General features: G+C 33.7%; 2 protein-coding genes across 3 annotated transcripts; both read right to left on the bottom strand.

Annotated features, from left to right (window-relative positions):
• Positions 1–45: 45 nt before the first annotated feature.
• Positions 46–789, bottom strand: LOC109009443 (probable calcium-binding protein CML43). The gene has a single exon (XM_018989897.2). It carries the CDS (start codon positions 722–724, stop codon positions 152–154), a length of 573 nt encoding a protein of 190 aa, XP_018845442.1. The 5' UTR covers positions 725–789; the 3' UTR covers positions 46–151.
• Positions 790–3,187: 2,398 nt separating this feature from the next.
• Positions 3,188–14,437, bottom strand: LOC109009539. 2 transcript variants are annotated; one of them, XM_018990052.2, is made up of 19 exons: positions 14,302–14,437; positions 12,622–12,752; positions 12,307–12,534; positions 11,760–11,846; positions 11,542–11,631; positions 11,327–11,453; positions 10,686–10,789; positions 9,900–10,068; positions 9,347–9,468; positions 8,733–8,861; positions 8,529–8,627; positions 8,375–8,432; positions 8,218–8,293; positions 8,005–8,134; positions 6,348–6,505; positions 5,703–5,775; positions 5,430–5,624; positions 4,596–4,689; positions 3,188–4,362 (listed from the first exon to the last, which is right to left on the bottom strand). In XM_018990052.2, exons 2-19 carry the CDS (start codon positions 12,694–12,696, stop codon positions 3,449–3,451), a joined length of 2,928 nt encoding a protein of 975 aa, XP_018845597.1. In that variant the 5' UTR covers positions 12,697–12,752; positions 14,302–14,437; the 3' UTR covers positions 3,188–3,448. The 2 variants fall into 2 exon arrangements, with proteins under 2 accessions (XP_018845597.1, XP_018845598.1); XM_018990053.2 differs by having other exon boundaries at positions 12,622–12,747.
• Positions 14,438–19,772: the final 5,335 nt, after the last annotated feature.

The following is a 19,772-nucleotide window of genomic DNA, read 5'->3' as shown; positions in this document are numbered from 1 at the left end:
ACTCTGCAATTTCATGTTTTCGATTAAACCAACCAGCTCAAATTTTCAAGACGATGCATTTTCCTTTAAGAAGAGAAGGATATACAGTAATTAGCATAACAAACTCAATAAATAATAACATTCTTTGATAAATAATCAGTGACGTTAATTTTCACTTCATCATTAATTCGAACTCACTGAAATCAACCTTCCCGTCCAAGTTCAAATCCACAATTCTCACCATCTTCTCGATCTGATCCATATCCAACCCCTCGTCCAATCCCAAGCACTCCAGCACCCTCTTCAACTCCACTGCCTCTATATATCCATCACCATCCTCGTCGAAAATCTTGAAGGCTTCACGCAGTAACTCGTTGCGCTTCGACGCATCCTCGAAGCCGCCAAGCACCTCCTCTAAGGGCACTTCATCGTCGTCGTCTAGAACACTTTCGCCAGGTAGCTCAAAGCCAGATCTGTCTTCCTCGGAAGGAGGAGTACTATATATCAAGCCAAGCTTCTCCACCACTCGCCGCGCATTTTCCTTCTTGATTCTTCCATTGTTTTGCATTCCGAACACGGTGATTAGAGCTCGGACCATTGTGTCATCAACCTTGCGCGCATTCTGTGGCTTGCAACCATGATCGTCCTCATGAGCTGCCGCTGAGCTAGCTCTTGAGCTTCCAAATGCATGCAACGCGTCTCCAATCAATCTTGAGCATGCCTCGGTTATGCGGCTTATGCCCATTATGTTAGACTAAAAGCTTTTCACCTTTCAAAATAATTACTAGCGTTTAGAAGAAAGCACTCTGAACGAGTGGAGTTTAGCAAATAAGAGCAAGATTGCTTTCCTTCTCTCGTGTTCAACAGTTTTTATAGTTGGGACAATGGCACTATACCCTCGTTTTCTTTGTAAATCACGCGAATGCCATTCCAATGGTCATGGTGGATGTTGACTAATTTTTAAACGAAGCTGATAATTGACCTCTTCGATTCCACAGCTGGCTCATGACAGATGGAATTGAATATTTTAGTTAGATTATAGTTCTATTACATACAATTATTTTTGTATATTTTTTAGATATTTTAAACATGAATTGGTTAAAATAATTATTTTATATTTAAAAAATATGATACAGTCAATCATATTAATAAATTGTACAAAAAATACTTAAAAATAATTATATATAAAATTTTTATAAACACAAATTAAAATACCACACAATAATTACAAATTCTCTAAATGATGGGATATCCTAAAAAGTCTAGTAAATAACTTCAGTAGACAAAAATATTTATCGGGTGTACGACGGAATCAATAAAGTAAGGAAATTGAAAATTTCAAGTACATGTAAATCTGCGTGTTGAGTTATTGATTTTTTTATAAGGTGTTAATGAGGCAAGCCACTGTGCATAGTCCAGCCAAGCTGGGGTACTACTTGATACGGCAGCTTCCTGGAAGAATGGAGGCACCACTTCATCCAATTACAATGATCTGAATTATATTTTTTCTTAAAAATAAATAAATCGATCAATTATAATATAATTATTCAAATCTTCAGCGATCAGCTTCCTATATTAATATTATAAAGCACCGAGAAAGGGCAGAAACCTCGTTTTGTAGTTGTACCCGTAATAATTTTATTAGCTATACTCAGTTATTTACGAGTTAATTATTATTGTACTTTTCTGCATGTACTGCCTGCTCTCGTCGTCGTCGTCGTCATTATCATCATCATCTTCTTCTTTTTGTAAGAAAGCAATTGTATGATAGAAAAATATTTAAGGAGTAGTGATACACTAACAACTCATCTACAATTTATCTATTACTTTTTTATAAAATATAATTTTTTCAAATTTTAGATACATCAAATCAAAACCAAAAAGCAAATCAAATTTGAAAAAAATATTATTTTATGCAGTTGTAGTTTAAGAGTAATAAATTAGTTGGTAATTTATCATTTTTCAAAACTAAGAGGTTATATGATACAAGATTTAATAAGATGAAAGTTCTCAACAATCATTCCATGACCAACAAATACAACATAAACAAAATAAAAAAATAGGGATATGAAATCAAAAGTTTGGCTCCCATCCATTTCCCACAAGGGGAAGTCACTTGAAGCAATTTTTACATAGTCTAATAAACAGACTATAAAACTACAGCTAGAAGCCGCAGTGGATTGTTGTATGCTACATTTTGCTGGGCTGACTGAAGTAGACCTTCACAACCACTTTATCTTGATCCTTAGTTAGAGAAAACAAAAGCATAAGAAAGTAGCAACTTAAAAATGAGTCAAATCACCAACAAAAGATCGCCACTGGCTGTGTAGGCACGTGTAGCTCACTCACCACCCTTGGCAGTAAAGTACAGGTCGGATATAAAAGATTCGAAGCCTTTTGACTCCTATGGTGCCACGCGTGGCAAACAAAGACCTTCCCTAGCATAGCGCCGCGTGAGTCTCACACGGTGTGAGCTTCACGTGAGACGTACACACTACACTTTTGGTCTGTTTTCTTCTGTCATCTAACAGATCGACTGTTGGAGAATCTGATAGTCGGGTGCATGGCGGTTGTAAGAGGCCGGTAGGCTACAAATTGGTGCATTTCGATGCTATGGGTGAGAAACTAAAGGAAAATCGGAAAAGATCTTTGAACAAGTCCGATGAAGGTTAGACAGGGATATGGAGGGTGGAGCCGACTCTCCTCCCCCCCTTTGGCCGGAGAAAATGTGGTTATACCGAAAACGGTGGTGGGAGGATATATAGCCTGGAGAGAGAAGAAAAAAGATTAGACAATTTTTTTGTCACATAGATAGACTTATTTTAATGGTTTCTTATACTGTATTTTCATAATTTCCTTCCGCGAATTTGGTATAGCATGAAAAATCCATAGGTTCCCCGCAAGGGTCTTTAATTTTAAAGCCTTGTTACTTGTTAATCAATGCCTCTTGAAAAACAGGAAATCATGATATGCATCTTGGCTACAACTTTTGCATGTGAGATACGTCATGCTAATTCATTCGGAAAATTTAGAAGGAAAGTTCCAACATCATTTTACTAAATCCAATTTTGAATCATTTAGAAAAATAAAAAATAAATCCCACCATAAATAATGATTTTTTTTTTCTATAAGTTATATACTTGTTTCAAAAAATTTACACAGAATTTCAAATTTGTATGCTCTAAACTTATAACGTTGGCACGTCGTATATACAGAATAAGGGAATTAGTCTAAAAGAAAGACCATGAAAAAATAATTATGCATTGCACCTGTCGTTATGTTTTGTGATCAAGTGGAAGCATATACGGTACAATTTTAAGAACAATGACATCTACATTTGCCTTCGGTAAAGGTATAACAATGCGCTAGAAAAGCTTCTGTAGAGTTTGAATGTCAAGATATATATAGTATTGGTAGTATAGGTAAAAACAATGTAATATGTAAACGGGAAAAATTTTTCTTCCCATCCTCAATTAATCAAAGGTCTCGCAGGATTTAACTGGGCATCAGGTCCCATCCCACCAAATCTCAAGAAGTCCTCCGGTACCGGGATATTCAACTCTGAACAAACAAGCTGTACGATGTTTGCAGTTACAGCGCCAAAAGACATTTTATTCAGGGTCACAGCAATAGCAAACCTGTTATTCAAGTCGGCAAAGCCTGTTGATCCGCCCATTCCCGAGTGCCCAAAGGCTACAGGGGGCCCCTCCTTCAAATTGAACCTCTTAAATCCTAGGCCAAAATCCCCATTTGGCAAAACCAAATTCCCATATTCGCCAACACCCAAAAACGCATCGTGAATTCTGGGATTGTTAAAAATCCTACCAATAGAGTTGTTTCGAGGATTGGGATTTTCAGGGTTGTCGGTCATACTGGTGCTATTGCCATTGTCATTGCTAGTGCAACCATCATTGGCAAGCCTAGTGGTAGAAGCACCACAGCTGGCATCTCTACTAAGGCTAACGTCATCATGATTCGGTTTCTGTTCATGGTCATTAGTGCTGTTCGTTGAATCGGTACCTGCCTCCTTAGTTCTGCTACCTCTCCGCCTTTTTAAGGGCTTCTGGGAAGGAAATTTGGGGATGTGGGGGTGGCTGCCAAGTGGCGGCTTGGAAGATGAGGAATGAGGTTGAGGTACTACACCACCATCAGCTAGGGCTGCATAGTAACGCGCAAGTGCACGCGCTGAGCAATGTCCATTAGCAGCAGGTATGATGGCACGGCGAGTGTTGAGCATGTTAAACAGAGCTGGAAGGGTGGTCATGGATTGGGCAATATCACTTGGCTGGAACGTGGAGGGCATGTCAGGACGAATGCTGATCCCTGAGAGCTTATGCAGATCATCTGTATCTAGCGTGATCGTTGCAAGTCGCGATTCAACACCTGAATAGGATCAACCGTAAATAATGATAAGGGAGATGATAATTAGTTTACTGCTGACCTTATTTTCCCCAACTGTTATAAACCCCACCAACAACAAAACATAAACTAACGAAAAATTATAAACTTTATTTTAATTTTTAGTTCAGCATGAATGAGGGAAGAATGTAACACAATCGTGTTTACTTAATGCAAAATATAGCATGTTGGTCAGGATAACACGATTCAACACTTGCCTGGAGGGATTCCAATGTATAGCTCGCCTTCAATTTGCAGGGGATGAATTAATGCTTCTTCAAGAATTTCCTGAAACTTTTTCCCAGATGCATGCTGTGATCAAAACAGAATATTAAAACGGGAAAACAGGTAGGTGTAGAATAATCATAAAGTCAAAGGATAATAAAGATCTTTGGCCTCCACATAGTCCTGTCAATACATATCAAATTGACAATCAAAACATAATATGGATCAAAACTGCCTACATTTGTTTTTGCTTGGGGATTTTGTGTGTGTGTGTGTTTGTGGGGAGGAGAGAGAGGGAGAGAGCTAAAATCTATCAGAATGAATGAAATGAACACCACATCGTCATATACAAGGCAAAATGAAAACTATATCAAGCATCAAGCCTCTTCTTTATTATCAAGGAAGCCAGACTAAATACTCAAGTTTAACCATGTTTAGTGCTGTCAGACCAAGCTACTTAATTCAGAGGTAGAGGCCCCTCTGTCCAAACAGAAGTCCCTTCAAGCTCGACATGTCGGGAGCATTATCATTGTTGGGCCAGGTTAAGAGTCAGCAGGAAGGAATGAACTTCTTTAAGCATCACTTCATGGGAAGAAATCCCCACATTGATACATAAATACAATAATTTGTAAGGACTATAGACCCAGGTCAATCTAAGCTATCGTATCAACTTAATACCTATAGGAAATAGTAGATAATCAAATTACCACAAAACCTTTTCATAAGATCATTCTCAGATCCATACAGGGCATAAAAAAGTTTGGGAGGAATTTTAGATAAATTGACAGATCATTAAATCATTCTGACATGTAGGCAATAAATAATACCTCAATAATGCCACCACATAACCAGCCAAATGACAGATAGTGATACAACTGCACCTGGCCAGGTTCAGTCTCAGGCACAGACAAGGCAATTTGCTTCAAACATTCATCCCAGTCAGACCATAGTAGAGGATTTTCTCTGATAATGTCTGCCAAAGCATTGTGAAGACCAGATGTATGGTTAAGCACATGATGGACCTAAACAGAAATAAAGGAAAAATAAGAATTTCAGTTGATAATGGGAGAAGTTATCATGAGTTGAGACAAAATTGAAACCTTAATGAGATCTTTTCTATTTGATCCAAATTCCGGCCAAACATTTGCTACATTTTCCTTGAGATTCAGCTTCCTGCACAATAAAATGGTCAGAAACATGAATCAAAGCACAGAAAATATGGGCAATAGAAAATTTAACTACTTGGTTCCTGCAAACATGTAATTTGGCAATTATAAGCACTGGGAAAAATTGGGGAAAATAAGAGTACATGAAATAATTAAGATTTCAGTATTGCCTTTCCTTCATTATAAAATTTCACAACATATGTCAACGTTATAAATGTTAAGATACATTTCAGTCAGGCATTGGGATGGGGGAGAGGGGGGGGGGCAATCCAGGAATCGCAGAATATGCTCCTGAAAAAATTTCTAACTATTGAGAAGTTGGGCCACATTGAAAACCCTACATCTGCCATAGTGCTGCCTATATTGGTATCTGTGTGTCTCTGTGTTTGTGTGCGCGTGTACAGAAAAAATGCTAATTCCCATGCCATGCCCACTATTTGTACGGCATCATGGACCATCAAACCACCTTTGGGATGAAAGATTAATTAATTGTCCATCACTACGTGAAAATATAAAATGATCAATTGGTCTTTGATTCAGCAAATGAAATTTTGAAGTTCACAAGAGTCTACAACGCACCCATTTTCGACCAGCCAATGTAACATTCCAGCTGTGATCCCCTTTGTCACAGAAAAAACCGGAAAAAGGCTATCAGGCTGGACTGGACGAGGATCATATCGACCAAGCACTCCAGCAGCAGTGTCAATGATAACCTCTCCATCTTTGTATGCGCATACCTTTACAAAAAGATTGAAATAAAATCACACAAACGGAAAAAAAATCCCAGAATGCCATAGGCATTGAAATTCCACATTACCAATCTCAATAACGTAGCTAAACTACCTAAAATTGAAGAAAATGTAAAGATTCTAAGAACATTTAAGATGTGCTGATTTATGTCACCTAAGTTCATTTCTTACCCGTGGTAAATCTCCTGTTCCATTCATCAAATGGAAACATATAACTTGGTCAACTTGTACGTTATCACATACATTACATCTTATACACATAGAGCTCTTCTGATTTTAACCTTACCACATAAACTTTCCAAGAAAAAGGAACCAATGAAGAGACTTCTTTTTTCATGTAGTCATACGTGAAACTTAGGCCTCGTTTGTTTTCGCAAATGAGATGAGAAGAAATTAAAGTTAAAAGTTGAATAAAATATCGTTAGAATATATTTTTTTAATATTATTTTTGTTTTGAAATTTGAAAAACTTGAATTGTTTATTTTATTTTATATGGAAATTTGTGAAAGTTATAATGTTAGATGAGAGGAGTTGTGAAAACAAACGAGGCTAAGCTTCCTGCAGGGAACACAAAATAGAATTCTCATTCTCAATAATACAACACACAAAAATCCTTAGGGCTTCTAGTGAATTTAACTCACCTAAATCTATACTTCTGTTCAGACCTTAGTAGTTCACAACAACACAGAATAACTAAACCTAAATTTGTTCTTAGCATCTAATCACCCATATGCTTTTGTAGGTTTTCCTCACTTCTCGTTCGTTCAGAGATCCAAAATCACTAGTTGCATTTGCTACAAAACTTCCACACTCAATAATTTCTATCGGGTTAATAAATCTTCATTTATCCTCGATTACCTGTACTTCCAGGCAGAGTTTAACAGAGACCTAGATACAGAATGTAGTATATGCCAAATACTGGTATCAGGCAATATACACTAGCGTTTCAAGAACTATTCATGACAAATCCCTACAGGATCCTATTATAAACAGCTTTTATTGTTGAGTGCACTCACATGAATAAAGGGGCCGAAGGTTGGAGGGAAAAGGTCTCATGATATAAGTTTAACATTTATAGCAACTTCTTTCAGTAATAACAGTTCCCATAGAATGATGAAAACAATTAAATAACAGATAAAGAGTTATACTAAGCCCTTCTGCATGCCATAATGGGAGACAAAAAAATGACATACAAAGAGATGTGATGGCAGAACTTTGGTTAATAACAAAATAGAGGAAGGAAAAATGAACTTAGCAATAAAGAAAGCATGACCGACAAGAAAAGCTAGTAATAAACACCAGCTAGTTCATCCTTTAAAAGGAAAAAAACTAACACCCGAGGTAAATACACCACCACTAAAAGCTGCAAAACTACAATGTAAAGAACAGGATGACAGAGAATATATTAAGCTTCAATAATGCTACATAAACACGGAGACTGTTCAGTTTTTCATCCTATCATATTAATATCTAAACAAGCTGCACACCTGTATTCCAAGTATTTTCTCATTATTCCCCAGTTCAACTAGGAGCTTCCTTAACTTTGCCTCCACATCAGAATGCACGGGTGTGTCATAGACCCATTGATCATTAACTGCTGGTCCCCTATAAATATTTCTGAGAATGCATCCAGAATTCAATCAGAAATTAAACAGAAACAACAATAAAGCCCGACACACCAAGGTTCAGGATACACTCACCCTTGCAAAACAGATTCCGCAAATGGTCTCATGATATCCAGATATACTATCCGAGCATTCATCAGAGAAGAAAGCCCTAAATCCATGTAACACGTAAAAATTAAAAGGCTTCATCATTTGACCATACAATTTAACAAGAGGTATCTCAATTGCAGACCTCGTAGAAGATTAAGGACCCGGGAAAAAATTACAATATCTCCAGGAAATGCATCAACCTAGAAAGAAAGATCATTAGCAAATTGAAAGGGGATGAAAATGGCCAATCTAACATATCAGAGAAACATGGCTAGGAGACAAATAAATGAACTTACAGGATTAAATCGTTTAACCTCTTTTTGGTTGAGTTTCATCTTTTCTTGCACAAGCTTCATGTTTTTTGTTCTTTGCTCCGACAAAGATTTCATGGTTTCCTTAAAAATCCAGCAAATATATAAGCAAATGGGACTTACTAAGTTTACAAAAGCAATGTAAGAAGCAAGTAACTGCAAAATCAAAAGAGTTTAGTCCATATTTACAAGGGATTCTTTGGCAGGTGTTGCACTCCGAAAGAATACAGTTGTCACCTCCATTGCTTGCTCTGGCATGTCCAGGCGCAACTTAAGTCCCATTTCTGCAAAAGCAGACAAAAGAGCCACGTGGTCCCCCTGTGGCAAACAGCATCCCAAAATACCATCACTCAAAGAGTGTAGTTTGAAGCAACCTTAAAAGTAATGGATAACAGTAACAAACCACTTGTAGTTGTATTGTAACAACTATAATTTAGATTGGTAAAAGAACGCAAACAATACCATCTGATAATCAATTTCCTCGCACATATTGTGCATGAAAAATTGCACATCACAGCACTGCCTTAAGTCACCCAAGTGAAAACAGAACAATTACTCTTACACAGATCCTTAAGGATTGTTTGACTTAATTTTCAACACTCACCATGACAACCTAGTGCGACACAAAGTTAAAATAATATGTAAAGAAAAAGAAAGGAAAATGGTAAATATGTTTCCCAGTCAGGAAAAGGCAAGGAGAAAAACACTGCTACTTTTTTATGTCTGAGAGCATGAACACATTAAAGCTTGCAAAATCAAGGTCAGTATGATAGATAAAGAATTTACAAAAAGCTTGTACAAACCTCAGCAGATGCCAGAAACATCTTTGCCAGGGCTTGCTTCATAGAGCTTGATAGTTTTTTAGTAAGCCCAAAGTCCAGCAAAATTGGACGATGAGGAGGTTCCTTGCTCACAAGAAAATTCCCTGCAGTGAAGATCCGTATAAAGCCGTTTATAAAGCAGAATGCATTGCTTCATGAGCATGAAGACAATCAAATGTAGATTCCAGCTACTATGGGAGTGATCTCATTTACATTGACATGGATTCTCATTTTTTGCCATGCTTGCATAAGCTGTATGATACTATGATCACAAGTGCCGCAGTATTTTCCTTCCATAATATTTGTTTATCTCCTTAAGTTGGATGTATCTTTTAAAAAGTTTATCTCTTAAGGTGAGCTAATAATAGTTCATGAAAATTCAAACTACCATTTGTTCCTTAAAAATATTTACGCAGAGAGAATAGCTCGATACAATACCATACTAAACTCCTGTTGAAAAGAGGGGAAAAGACAGTGTGTTGGGGATGTCTGTGTGCGCTCGCGTGTGTGTGTGTGAGAGAGAGAAAGAGATTACCAGGATGAGGGTCACCATTGAAAAATCCATCAACATAAATTTGGTGGGCGTATGCACGTGTAATTTCTTTGACAAGGTTTTGCTTGTTAACACCAAAAGCCTCCAATGATTCCAAGTCATTTAAACGGATCCCATCCATGTACTCCAAAATAAGGACTTTCTCTGTTGACTATCATTTAAAGACGGTGAAGAGTAAGATAGGTGAAAACATATTTTACACTGTAACAGGAAAAAATATACATATGCGATATAACGGAAGCATATTAATTTCAACCATCCATACAACTCAGCTGAAATAAGGAAGCACTTCTCTAAGCCTACTCCAAGACCTATTATCCCGAATGCTGAAAATTTACATATGGAGACAATATGTTTAAAGTTAATTTTAGGAAGACCTAAAAATCTGTGCAGAAGGGCAGGGGTTTGTTGGTTAACAAGGGCTTCATCACAGACGATCTTTTGGGCAGATGTCTTCACGATTGTGCAACTTCAATCTTAGGTCAAATGTATTGAGAGTAGTAAAGAACCTTTCATATTTACCTTGAAATTTCTTTATATTTAATACTCTATTTAGAATAATTGTATTATTTTCCTTTACAAGAACTGAAGACAAATTTACATGACAACAGAATCTAATTTTTAAAAACTGGTACATGACTTCTAACTTCTTAAGATCTGTCAAAGTTTCGATATAAGGTATTTTTTCTCAATATAAAGCATGAGGCAAACTAAATCCCACGACACCAGTTTACAGATGCGGTGTTAACAACTTGGGAGACAGTATACCTGAATAACATCTGGAATTAATACATCCACTCGATTGGCATTCTTGTTATTCTCATGTCTACCAATTTTGCATCCAAGATTTCTGGATACTGATCGAGTATTCTCTATGGACACAAAAGAAAATGTCAATACTAACCAATATGAAAAACAAACAGGAAGGGGAAATTTCCCAAATTAAGCATAATTAATGCCAAATGTCAAGATGATGAGTTAAAAAACTCAAAACCAGTTAAGAATACAGCACATAAGACTAAACTTGGATTTAACCAAATTGAAAAGAAGCGGGCTATAACAGGAAAATACAGCTGGGTTAGACAATAGAGATCAAGCATAGCCAACATACCACCACCCAACTATTCAACCAACCCAGGAAAAGAATGTCCTGCTAGTATTTTATCAGACAAATCTTTTTTCTTATAAGTAAATACATATTTTCATATGATACCCATCCCTACGACACCATTTTGGTTTGATGGAATTTCCATTCCCTTTGTTCCAATAACCTCAGGTACATCCATAATTCTCTCCACACACACACCTTAAATGCCACAAGTGGATCAAGAAAGCACAATCATTTTCCTTTAAGTCACAAAAAATTTGCTAAAATCAGTTCAAAATGACCAATCCAGGAAAGAGCATACCAGCTTCACAATTGAAGTCAAGTTCCTTGGGAGCTTCTTTGCACCATTCATCTATCATAGGGTTAAAGTCATACTGTGGTTCTGCCCAGGCTATCCAGTCAACAATTGCCTTCGCATTTTTCAAGTCCTGTCAAACAATAGTATGCAAAAAACTATGAGAAACAACTTCGACTTACTTTTCATCCCGAAATCTCAAAAGCCAAAGCATGCAAAACCTCCAATATGATTGTCTTGATGCCCTCATGTTGAACTTTAACAACCACCTCCTGCCCATTGAGCAGAGTTGCACGATGGACTTGTGCTATCTGCTTAGAACAGAATGAGTAAATAATAATATTGACCCAACAAAAAAGAAAAAATAAGAAATCAATCATTCATAGTCCTAATCTAACAGCTACATTTCCGGCTACCAACAATAGTTTGAGGATCTTACAGATGCCGTTGCCAGAGGAGTTTTGACAAAATCTGAGAACAGTTCATCCATTGATTTCCCCAACTCTGTCTCTATGGTATGACAAATCTGCACAAACAAAATTGACCACTCAGAAAATGATGTACCTGGGGGCTATCTTGATATAGGAAGACTCCTGTAAAATATTTGCTAAGCAAAAACATTCATGAACTACTGTTCATGTGACATGGCATGAAATGTCAGTTTAAGAATAAGGAAAAAAAAGCCAAGCATTTTCAATTGAAGAATACATATGATGATTTGAAACCATGTTTACAATCGGAATCTAAAAACAACTGTTTGAAATATAGCATATTAGCATCACCAAAAAATTGTCTTCCAAATGAAATTTTCAAAAATGTTTTCACCTTGGCATTCTTGTTTGGACCTACCAAAGTTGCATGACATTTGTAGGTCCAATAACATTATGCAATACATTGACAATATCACTTCAATGGTTTTTTATACTATCAATGACATATATAAACATAGAACAAAAATAAATACAATCATTTGGTATGCACAATACCTCTTGCAAGGGACGAGGAGGAAGAGAGTCTTGTAACTGCTTGAGAACGCATATATATGCCTCAGGAAGCACATCTGCACGTGTGGATAGATACTGTCCAAGCTTCACCCACAAACCTTCTAACTCCATTATCAAACTAAGCACACGCTTGGCGTTGCGCTCGTGGGCTCTTTCCCATATGATAGATCTTTTAGGTCTACTAGTCCATTTCTCTCTTTGCTGTAAGGCCTTCATAGATATATATATATATATAAAAACAAGGTAATGTGGTGTTCCATTTATTTAAAGCAACAACTGCAATTGAGAAGCTTTTACCTTATAATCTAGGTATATTAGTAAAGTCACAGTGAATACTCTCATGCGTCTCCTGTAGATGTTTCCCCATCCCATTGGTAAAAGCTATGCACAAAATGGGCTCAATGGGAGTTTAAGTTTGCAGATCTTTGCTAAAGAAGAAAAAGATATGTCAGACTCTAAATAAGATGGGCCCAAGCAAACTAGCATCAACATGAGCAATCAGTGCATTATAAAAAAGCATAAATAAATAAATCAGAAAATATGCTGAAAATAAAAGTAGATTGACAACAATCAAGGAGCTCAAGGCTCATAAAAATTAGCTAAATGGGGAATTCATATAGGAAAAATAGTCCAGAAACGCAAACAGCTGATGAAAGCAGCAAACATCCCCCATTTCATAGTATGTGAAATGCTGTTTCTTGAATTATATATAAATACCTTTTATGCACAGCTGCTCTAGTAAATCGTAAGGGTAGCAGTTATCATTTAGATCCCGTTTGGATAGTGAGATGAGATGAGATGATTTTAATGGAAAGTTGAACGTCGAATAAAATCTTATTAAAATATTATTTTTTAATATTATTATTATTTTAGGATTTGAAAATGTTGAATTGTTTATTATATTTTGTATGAGAATTTGGAAAAATTGTAATGATGAGATGAGATGAGATGAAACCGTTTTTGTATCCAAACGGAGCCTTAACTGCCACAGAGGCGCTTCTTTGTATGCTAAGGTAAACCATCAGAGACCTTCTAGCAAGAAGAGATTTTTCCACCATCATTTAAGGGGACGTTTGGATTCGAAAGAGATCTCAGCTCATCTCAACTCATCTCAACTCATCTCACTACTATTTATTACTATTCAGCAACTTTAACTCACAAATCTCACTACTATTCACAACTCATCTCATTACTATTCACAATCAATCTCAACTCATCTCAAGTCATTTCAACTCATCTCAACTCATCTTCGAATCCAAACGTCTCCTAATGAGCTTGACTAGAAAACAGGCAGATAGAAGCTCTTAAAGCATTCTAGTGAGGTTAAGATCATATATACTAAGAATATCAACGTTAATAACTGGTTGATGTCAGCCGCTTCAAAGGTCACTTCTCTCTCTCTCTCTCTCTTTCTTAGTTCCTTCCAAATTAAAATAAGATTTAGAAAAACATAAACAAACAAAAAGTTTTCCTCCAAGACGATCGTGGATACGTTTAACAAATCTTCATGTACCTCTGTAAACCTGAGTTTTCTTCATTGCAATTATATCATTATTCTAATAATATGATATAAATGGTACTCTTGTATCCTGGAAATTAATGTTGTAGAATGCACGCAGGTGAAGCCTTTCTCGTATCATTTCTATCGTGTTGATAACTACGATTTATCATCCATATGTAATTAAACTCTTAACAAATTAACACCAAATTCATTTTCTCAAAATCCAGCAGCTCGTGAACCATTGGGAATTTAATAGAAATATGCAACACCGACGAAGAAGCTAATCCATAATCCATGTATTTATGAACTAATAATGAAAAGAAATTGATAGTCCCCATTAATCCAAGAAAAACATGGATGAATCCAACCCCCCCAAAAAAAGAATAACCCTTCAATATTAAAAAAATTATTCTGAAACTCCGAACAATTACAAAGTCAAAACTAATAATTCGTGCAAATCGAAGAAAAGCCGTTACCTGAGTTCTCAAAGAGACTGGTTTCGAACGAGAGAAAGAGGGAGAGGGTAGGCAGTAATAAGCTGGAAAGGAAAGGAAAGGAAAGATATTGAAGCTTCCTCGAAACGAACGGAATTTGCTTTTCTTTTTTCGTCCGATTAGGTAGTTGATCACCTGCTAAAATTGTGATCAAGTAATTGAATAAAATATTATTAAAATATTATTTTTTAATATTAATTATTTATTATATTTTATATAAAAAATTAGAAGAATGTAATAATTTATGAGTTAGTTTACGTATAATTTTTAAAGAGCAATGGTAGGTACAGTTTCCATTTGGGGACTGCATGTGCAGGTCTAGGCTATTTTAACTTTAAAATTTTGTAAAATTACAAAATTATCTTTCCTAAAATAATGCTTTCTCTCATTTAAGTATGTGCCTGCACATGCAGTCCCCACTTCAAGACTGTAAATAGAATTTCTCATTTTTAAATAGAGACTATTTATATAAGTCAATCTAATTATTTTAAAAAAAAATTAAAATTATAATAATTTTTTATTATTAATTAATAAAATTATACACGCAGTCTTCACTTTGCAAATAGAATTTCTACATTTATATAACCGTTTAGTTTGATCGTGAATTCAGTGAAATCACGATGAGTTGAGTGAAATCACGATGGTAAAAGTTTCTACTTGTCATGCTATGGTTAACCCCGTCGTCCACCGACACGTAAGCTTTCTCTTTCCCAATTGGTTTGTTGGTATCGCCCTTTGTCATGTGCGTAAAAGAGCGAAAAAATTCAGCGAAAATAACTGACAAGTTGAGGAAGCTGTAGTCGCGTGAAATCACAGGGACGAGTCTAGCCGTTGGATCGATTGAATTGTGGCCGCTAAATCCTTGAATCGCGTGGCGCACACCTAGCCAATGGAATGGGTCAGTTGGCGTTCGGTTCGGGATTAAGAAAAATTATATTTACCGTCCGCACACATAACATACAAGAGTACTGCTACGGATTCCGTTCGAGACCCAAAATATATTTCGAAAAGAGTAATTTTTTTTTATATATTTTTTTAATTATTATAAATATTTTAAAAAAAATAAAAAATTTATAATATTATTAAAAAATATATTTTTTAATCATTTGGTAAAAAAATAAAAAATAAAAAATAAAAAATAAAAAATCTCATTCGAGATATTTTTTAGGTCTTAAATTCGAGATCCAAAATATTTCTCTTATACACAATATTTATTTTTATTATTTCTTACTCTTACCAAATGTATTATGTATTATGTATGAATTATAATTAAAAAATTCAATTAATTTTAAAAAATAAAATAAAATAAAAATAAAAATAATAAATAGCAAAACTCATTACAAAAAATAACTTAAAGACTTTCCTATAACTTCAATAATTTTAGGTTAAGAGAGGTGTTACTTTCACAACTGGAAGTTTTCGTTGGGTCTTCCGTTAGTAATTTTGGAATGAGTTTTTATTTTTATATCTTTTTATATGTATTTTTTTAACACATTTAAATATATTTTAAAAAATAAAAAATTCATAATATTATTAAAAATATTTATTTAATTATTAAGTAAAAAATAATAATAATAAAATTTATAGCAATAAGAACTAGCAGTAAAAACAAGTGAAAATAGTAGTATTTTTCTTTCAAAAGTCTTCCATCGAGACAATAAAGATTTGCCGTTTGCGACCACGATGGCATTGACCTTGACCACCGTAATCTTTCCTTGGCAACGCAATAGTATTTTTTTTTTTTTTTAAAGAAATATTACTTATTATTTTCACATTACACATCAATATATAATTTATTATTTTTATCTTTATATTTAAACACATATTCACACATATTGATATTTGGTGTTGATGATGATAAATATAATTTTTTCTTTTTTCTTTTTGGTATGATAGAACAATAATTTATATCAATAGAATAATTATTCTTATTAATTATTATTTTATATCTCATATCTCATATCTTATAAAAAAATAATTATTAAATATGAGATATAAAGATAAATAGTAACTGATGTATAACAAAACTCGGATCGATATAACTCCAAAAATCGACAGTCCGTGATATTCTTCCTGTAAAATGTAATGGTAGTAGCTTATTGAAGCGTTGAGAGTATCTGAATATCTATTGATCGGCTCAAAAAAATAAAATAAAAAAATGAAACTGTATAGAAATTGTGGTCGTCTCTGTGATTTTGTTTTTCAAAAATATTACTAAAATTTTCTTATCAATTACTATTTATTAATCCACATCTTACACCCCACACTCTATAAAAAAATACTCATACACTCTATAAAAAACACCTCCACACTCTATAAAAAAAAAAAAAATCACCTCATGTGAGATATGAACAGTAATATAGCAAAACTCTTACTAAAATATGAAGCTTGTATAGACTTTCCAACCGTGGGTGCGTACGTAACGTGTGAATCAACATTAGTTCTGTTGGCTCATCCGGCTAACAACATTAATGCTCCTCGGTGTCTATAGAATTAGGTTAGTTTGGATATAAAAACGGATTAATTTCATCTCATTTTATTTTATTATTATAATATTTTTAAATTATCACATAAAATATAATAAATAATTCAACTTTTTTAAATATCAAAACCGTAATAATATTAAAAAATAATATTATAATAATATTTTATTTAATTTTAAATTTTTATCTAAAACTATTTTATCTCATCTCACTATTCAAACGGAGGTTTAGACTTTTTTCATCCAAAAAACAATTAGCAATAACTCTACAATCTTATGATATGGATCAGGAGTTTGCATATTAATTTCCAACCTTCTTTAGAAATATATATATTTATATATATATATATATATATATATATATATATATATGTGTGTGTGTGTGTGTGTGTGATTGTTGCTATTCAGTAGAATAAAAGTGATGGGAAATGCATTTTTATTCCAAAATGTTGCAATTGAAACCAGAAGTTTCAAAACTAATTCAAGGTAATTCGGGCCTCTCAAATTCAAACTACGTAGTACATCAAACTTGACCAAATCCTCGCCTACGACTAAGAACAATAAAAGACTAGGCTAGCGCAACAAATGCATGCACTGAATTAATTATTGGACTTATCAACCATAATTATTTCAACTACATGACATGAATTCTAGCTCGAATTTGGGTCCCAAAGCTCATTCAAATGTGAACCCAAAATTTTCGCTAAACACGAGTGATCTTCTCTTTCCAATTGATTATCTGATCATATGTCTTATTTGTACACTAACTCTTGTAATATGAACAATATCATGGTTATTAGTGTCTCTTCCATGCCATCAAGAAATATACTCTATTATAATAAGTATCTATCTGACATTAGATAGTAACTTTTATTATTTTTCAGTTAATTTTTATTATTTTTTCATTAAGTCCGTTAAGTTCTATTTTATCAAAAAGTCCTCAAAACCCTTAACCATTTGGCGTGTAGTTTCCATGTAGAATTTTACCAAAATATCTTTAAGACTTTTGATCATTTGACGTGTAACTCTTTTGTAGAATTTAATAAATGATCGTGTTTTATCAAAAGACCCTTAATAGTCCCGAAGCACACATGAATTGACGTATTTTTGTATGTCCTTTTTGTTCTAACAGTGTACTCATTTTTTTTATTTTATTTTTTTAATAACAGATTAATAATATTTTATTATTATATAAAGAGTAAATAGATAATCCAATATGTATGCAGACCAATGCTCATACTTTACTGAAATTTAGATTTTTTTTAATCGTGATTTTTTATCTTTTTTTAATTTTGTATTTTCTTTTTCCAGACAAATAAGCTACTGATTTTTTCATTTTTTTTTTTATTTAAATCATTATGTCAGGTACACCCTAGGGCTAACGCACCCAAGACTGTTCCCTAATATATATATATTTTCCTACAAGTTGGGTAATTATTAGGTAATTCTAAAGTAAAACACGCAGAATTTTTAGCATATATTAAGATGTCATTGCATCGAAAATGAATGCTTACATAATCAATTTTAACATCATGGCATGTTATAATAAATTGAGTATCATATTATTTGTACATTGAGATTATTTAATAATTTTTTAAAAAAGTTTATCGAACTACCACAATTATCTTAAGTTGGGGAGAATATTACAAGAAAAGGCATCCATTTTGGACCACGTGTTCTTCAATTTGAATTAAGAATCGAATCTTATGAAGGAGCAAGTGTCACATCTTATGAAGTGCATGCCACTAATATCTCGAATCTAATGTTGGAAAGTAGCATATAATTTGGTCAGAATGACATCCCACGGGCGTGCTGCCGTTGATGGAAGAAAATATGCCTACCCATAAGATTAGTGAAGCTGCTTTCTCCCTTTAAAATGTCGGAACGAACACAATGGGAGGAACACATATCACGTGCGATCATTATCAAAAAAATATAAAAGCAAAGTCTTTAGCATCAGATCCAATAAAGGAACAGTTTTTAAGTCAAAAATCACATATTCTAATAATTAAGCACGACATTGGTGCTTTTTATTAGATATTAGATATGCATTTCTATCTAGTACGTATTAGTCCCTGTCAATGCCTAATTATCGAAAGTTTTGGGCAAATGCGTTTCATTGAGTTTGAGTTTTAATAGAATCATCAGAACAATCCATTTTGTACCTCAAAATTATTATTATTTTTTCAATTTGCATTCCAAATTAGGGAAATGTTTCATATACTAGAAAAATAAATACTTTGATTACAAATAAATCTTATAAAAATCAATTTATAAATTGATATAATTTGATGTGATGTAGTAGATAATAAAACTATTTTTTATTATAAAATAAATATAACATATTATATAAAATCATATTAATTTATTAAATATCTTTATAACTACAACACTTTTCTCTTATAAATTATTCTTAATAATTTTGATGATGCTGGTTAGACATACCCCCACCTAAATTTCACTTGTCACATTAATTTCCGCTATATTTGGTCAACTCCATTCCTAACACGGATTTTGCTTTATAGTTGATAAAATCCAATCAAGGGCTTGTTTATTTTTACAGATAAGATGAAATGAATTGAGATTCAAATTAAAAAATTAAATAAAATATTGTTAGAATATATTTTTTAATATTATTTTTATTTTAAGATTTGAAAAAGTTGAATTATTTATTTTATTTTATATTAAAAGTTGAAAAAATTATAATGATTAGATGAGATGAAATGAAATGAAATATTTTATGAAAACAAACGAGGCTTAACCAGACTGAAATGAGGCAAAATTGCTTAAAAATAAAAGAAAAAAGAAATTCTATACAATTTTATTTTATTTTATTTTTTCTCCGTCAATAATTTCAAATAGAATTGAGAATAACGGCAATATTTAAATGAGCAATGCTAGGTATAGTCTCCAAATGAGGATTACAATGCAAGCCTGAGCTATTTTAACTTTAAAATTTTTTAAAATTACA

Source organism: Juglans regia, chromosome 11 (assembly GCF_001411555.2).
Source record: "Juglans regia cultivar Chandler chromosome 11, Walnut 2.0, whole genome shotgun sequence".
In the NCBI taxonomy this organism is placed as follows: Eukaryota; Viridiplantae; Streptophyta; class Magnoliopsida; order Fagales; family Juglandaceae; genus Juglans; species Juglans regia.
This window is presented reverse-complemented; position numbering and strand designations above follow the sequence as displayed.

Coding starts and splice junctions, on each gene's coding strand:
- LOC109009443 (XM_018989897.2), bottom strand. CDS start 724: ATGGGCATAAGCCGCATAACCGAGGCATGCTCAAGATTGATTGGAGAC.
- LOC109009539 (XM_018990052.2), bottom strand. CDS start 12,696: ATGGGATGGGGAAACATCTACAGGAGACGCATGAGAGTATTCACTGTG. Junction 8,862..9,346: donor TGTTTCTGGCATCTGCTGAG/GTTTGTACAAGC, acceptor TGTTTGCCACAG/GGGGACCACGTGGCTCTTTT. Junction 5,776..6,347: donor CATTGGCTGGTCGAAAATGG/GTGCGTTGTAGA, acceptor TTTATTGTGCAG/GAAGCTGAATCTCAAGGAAA.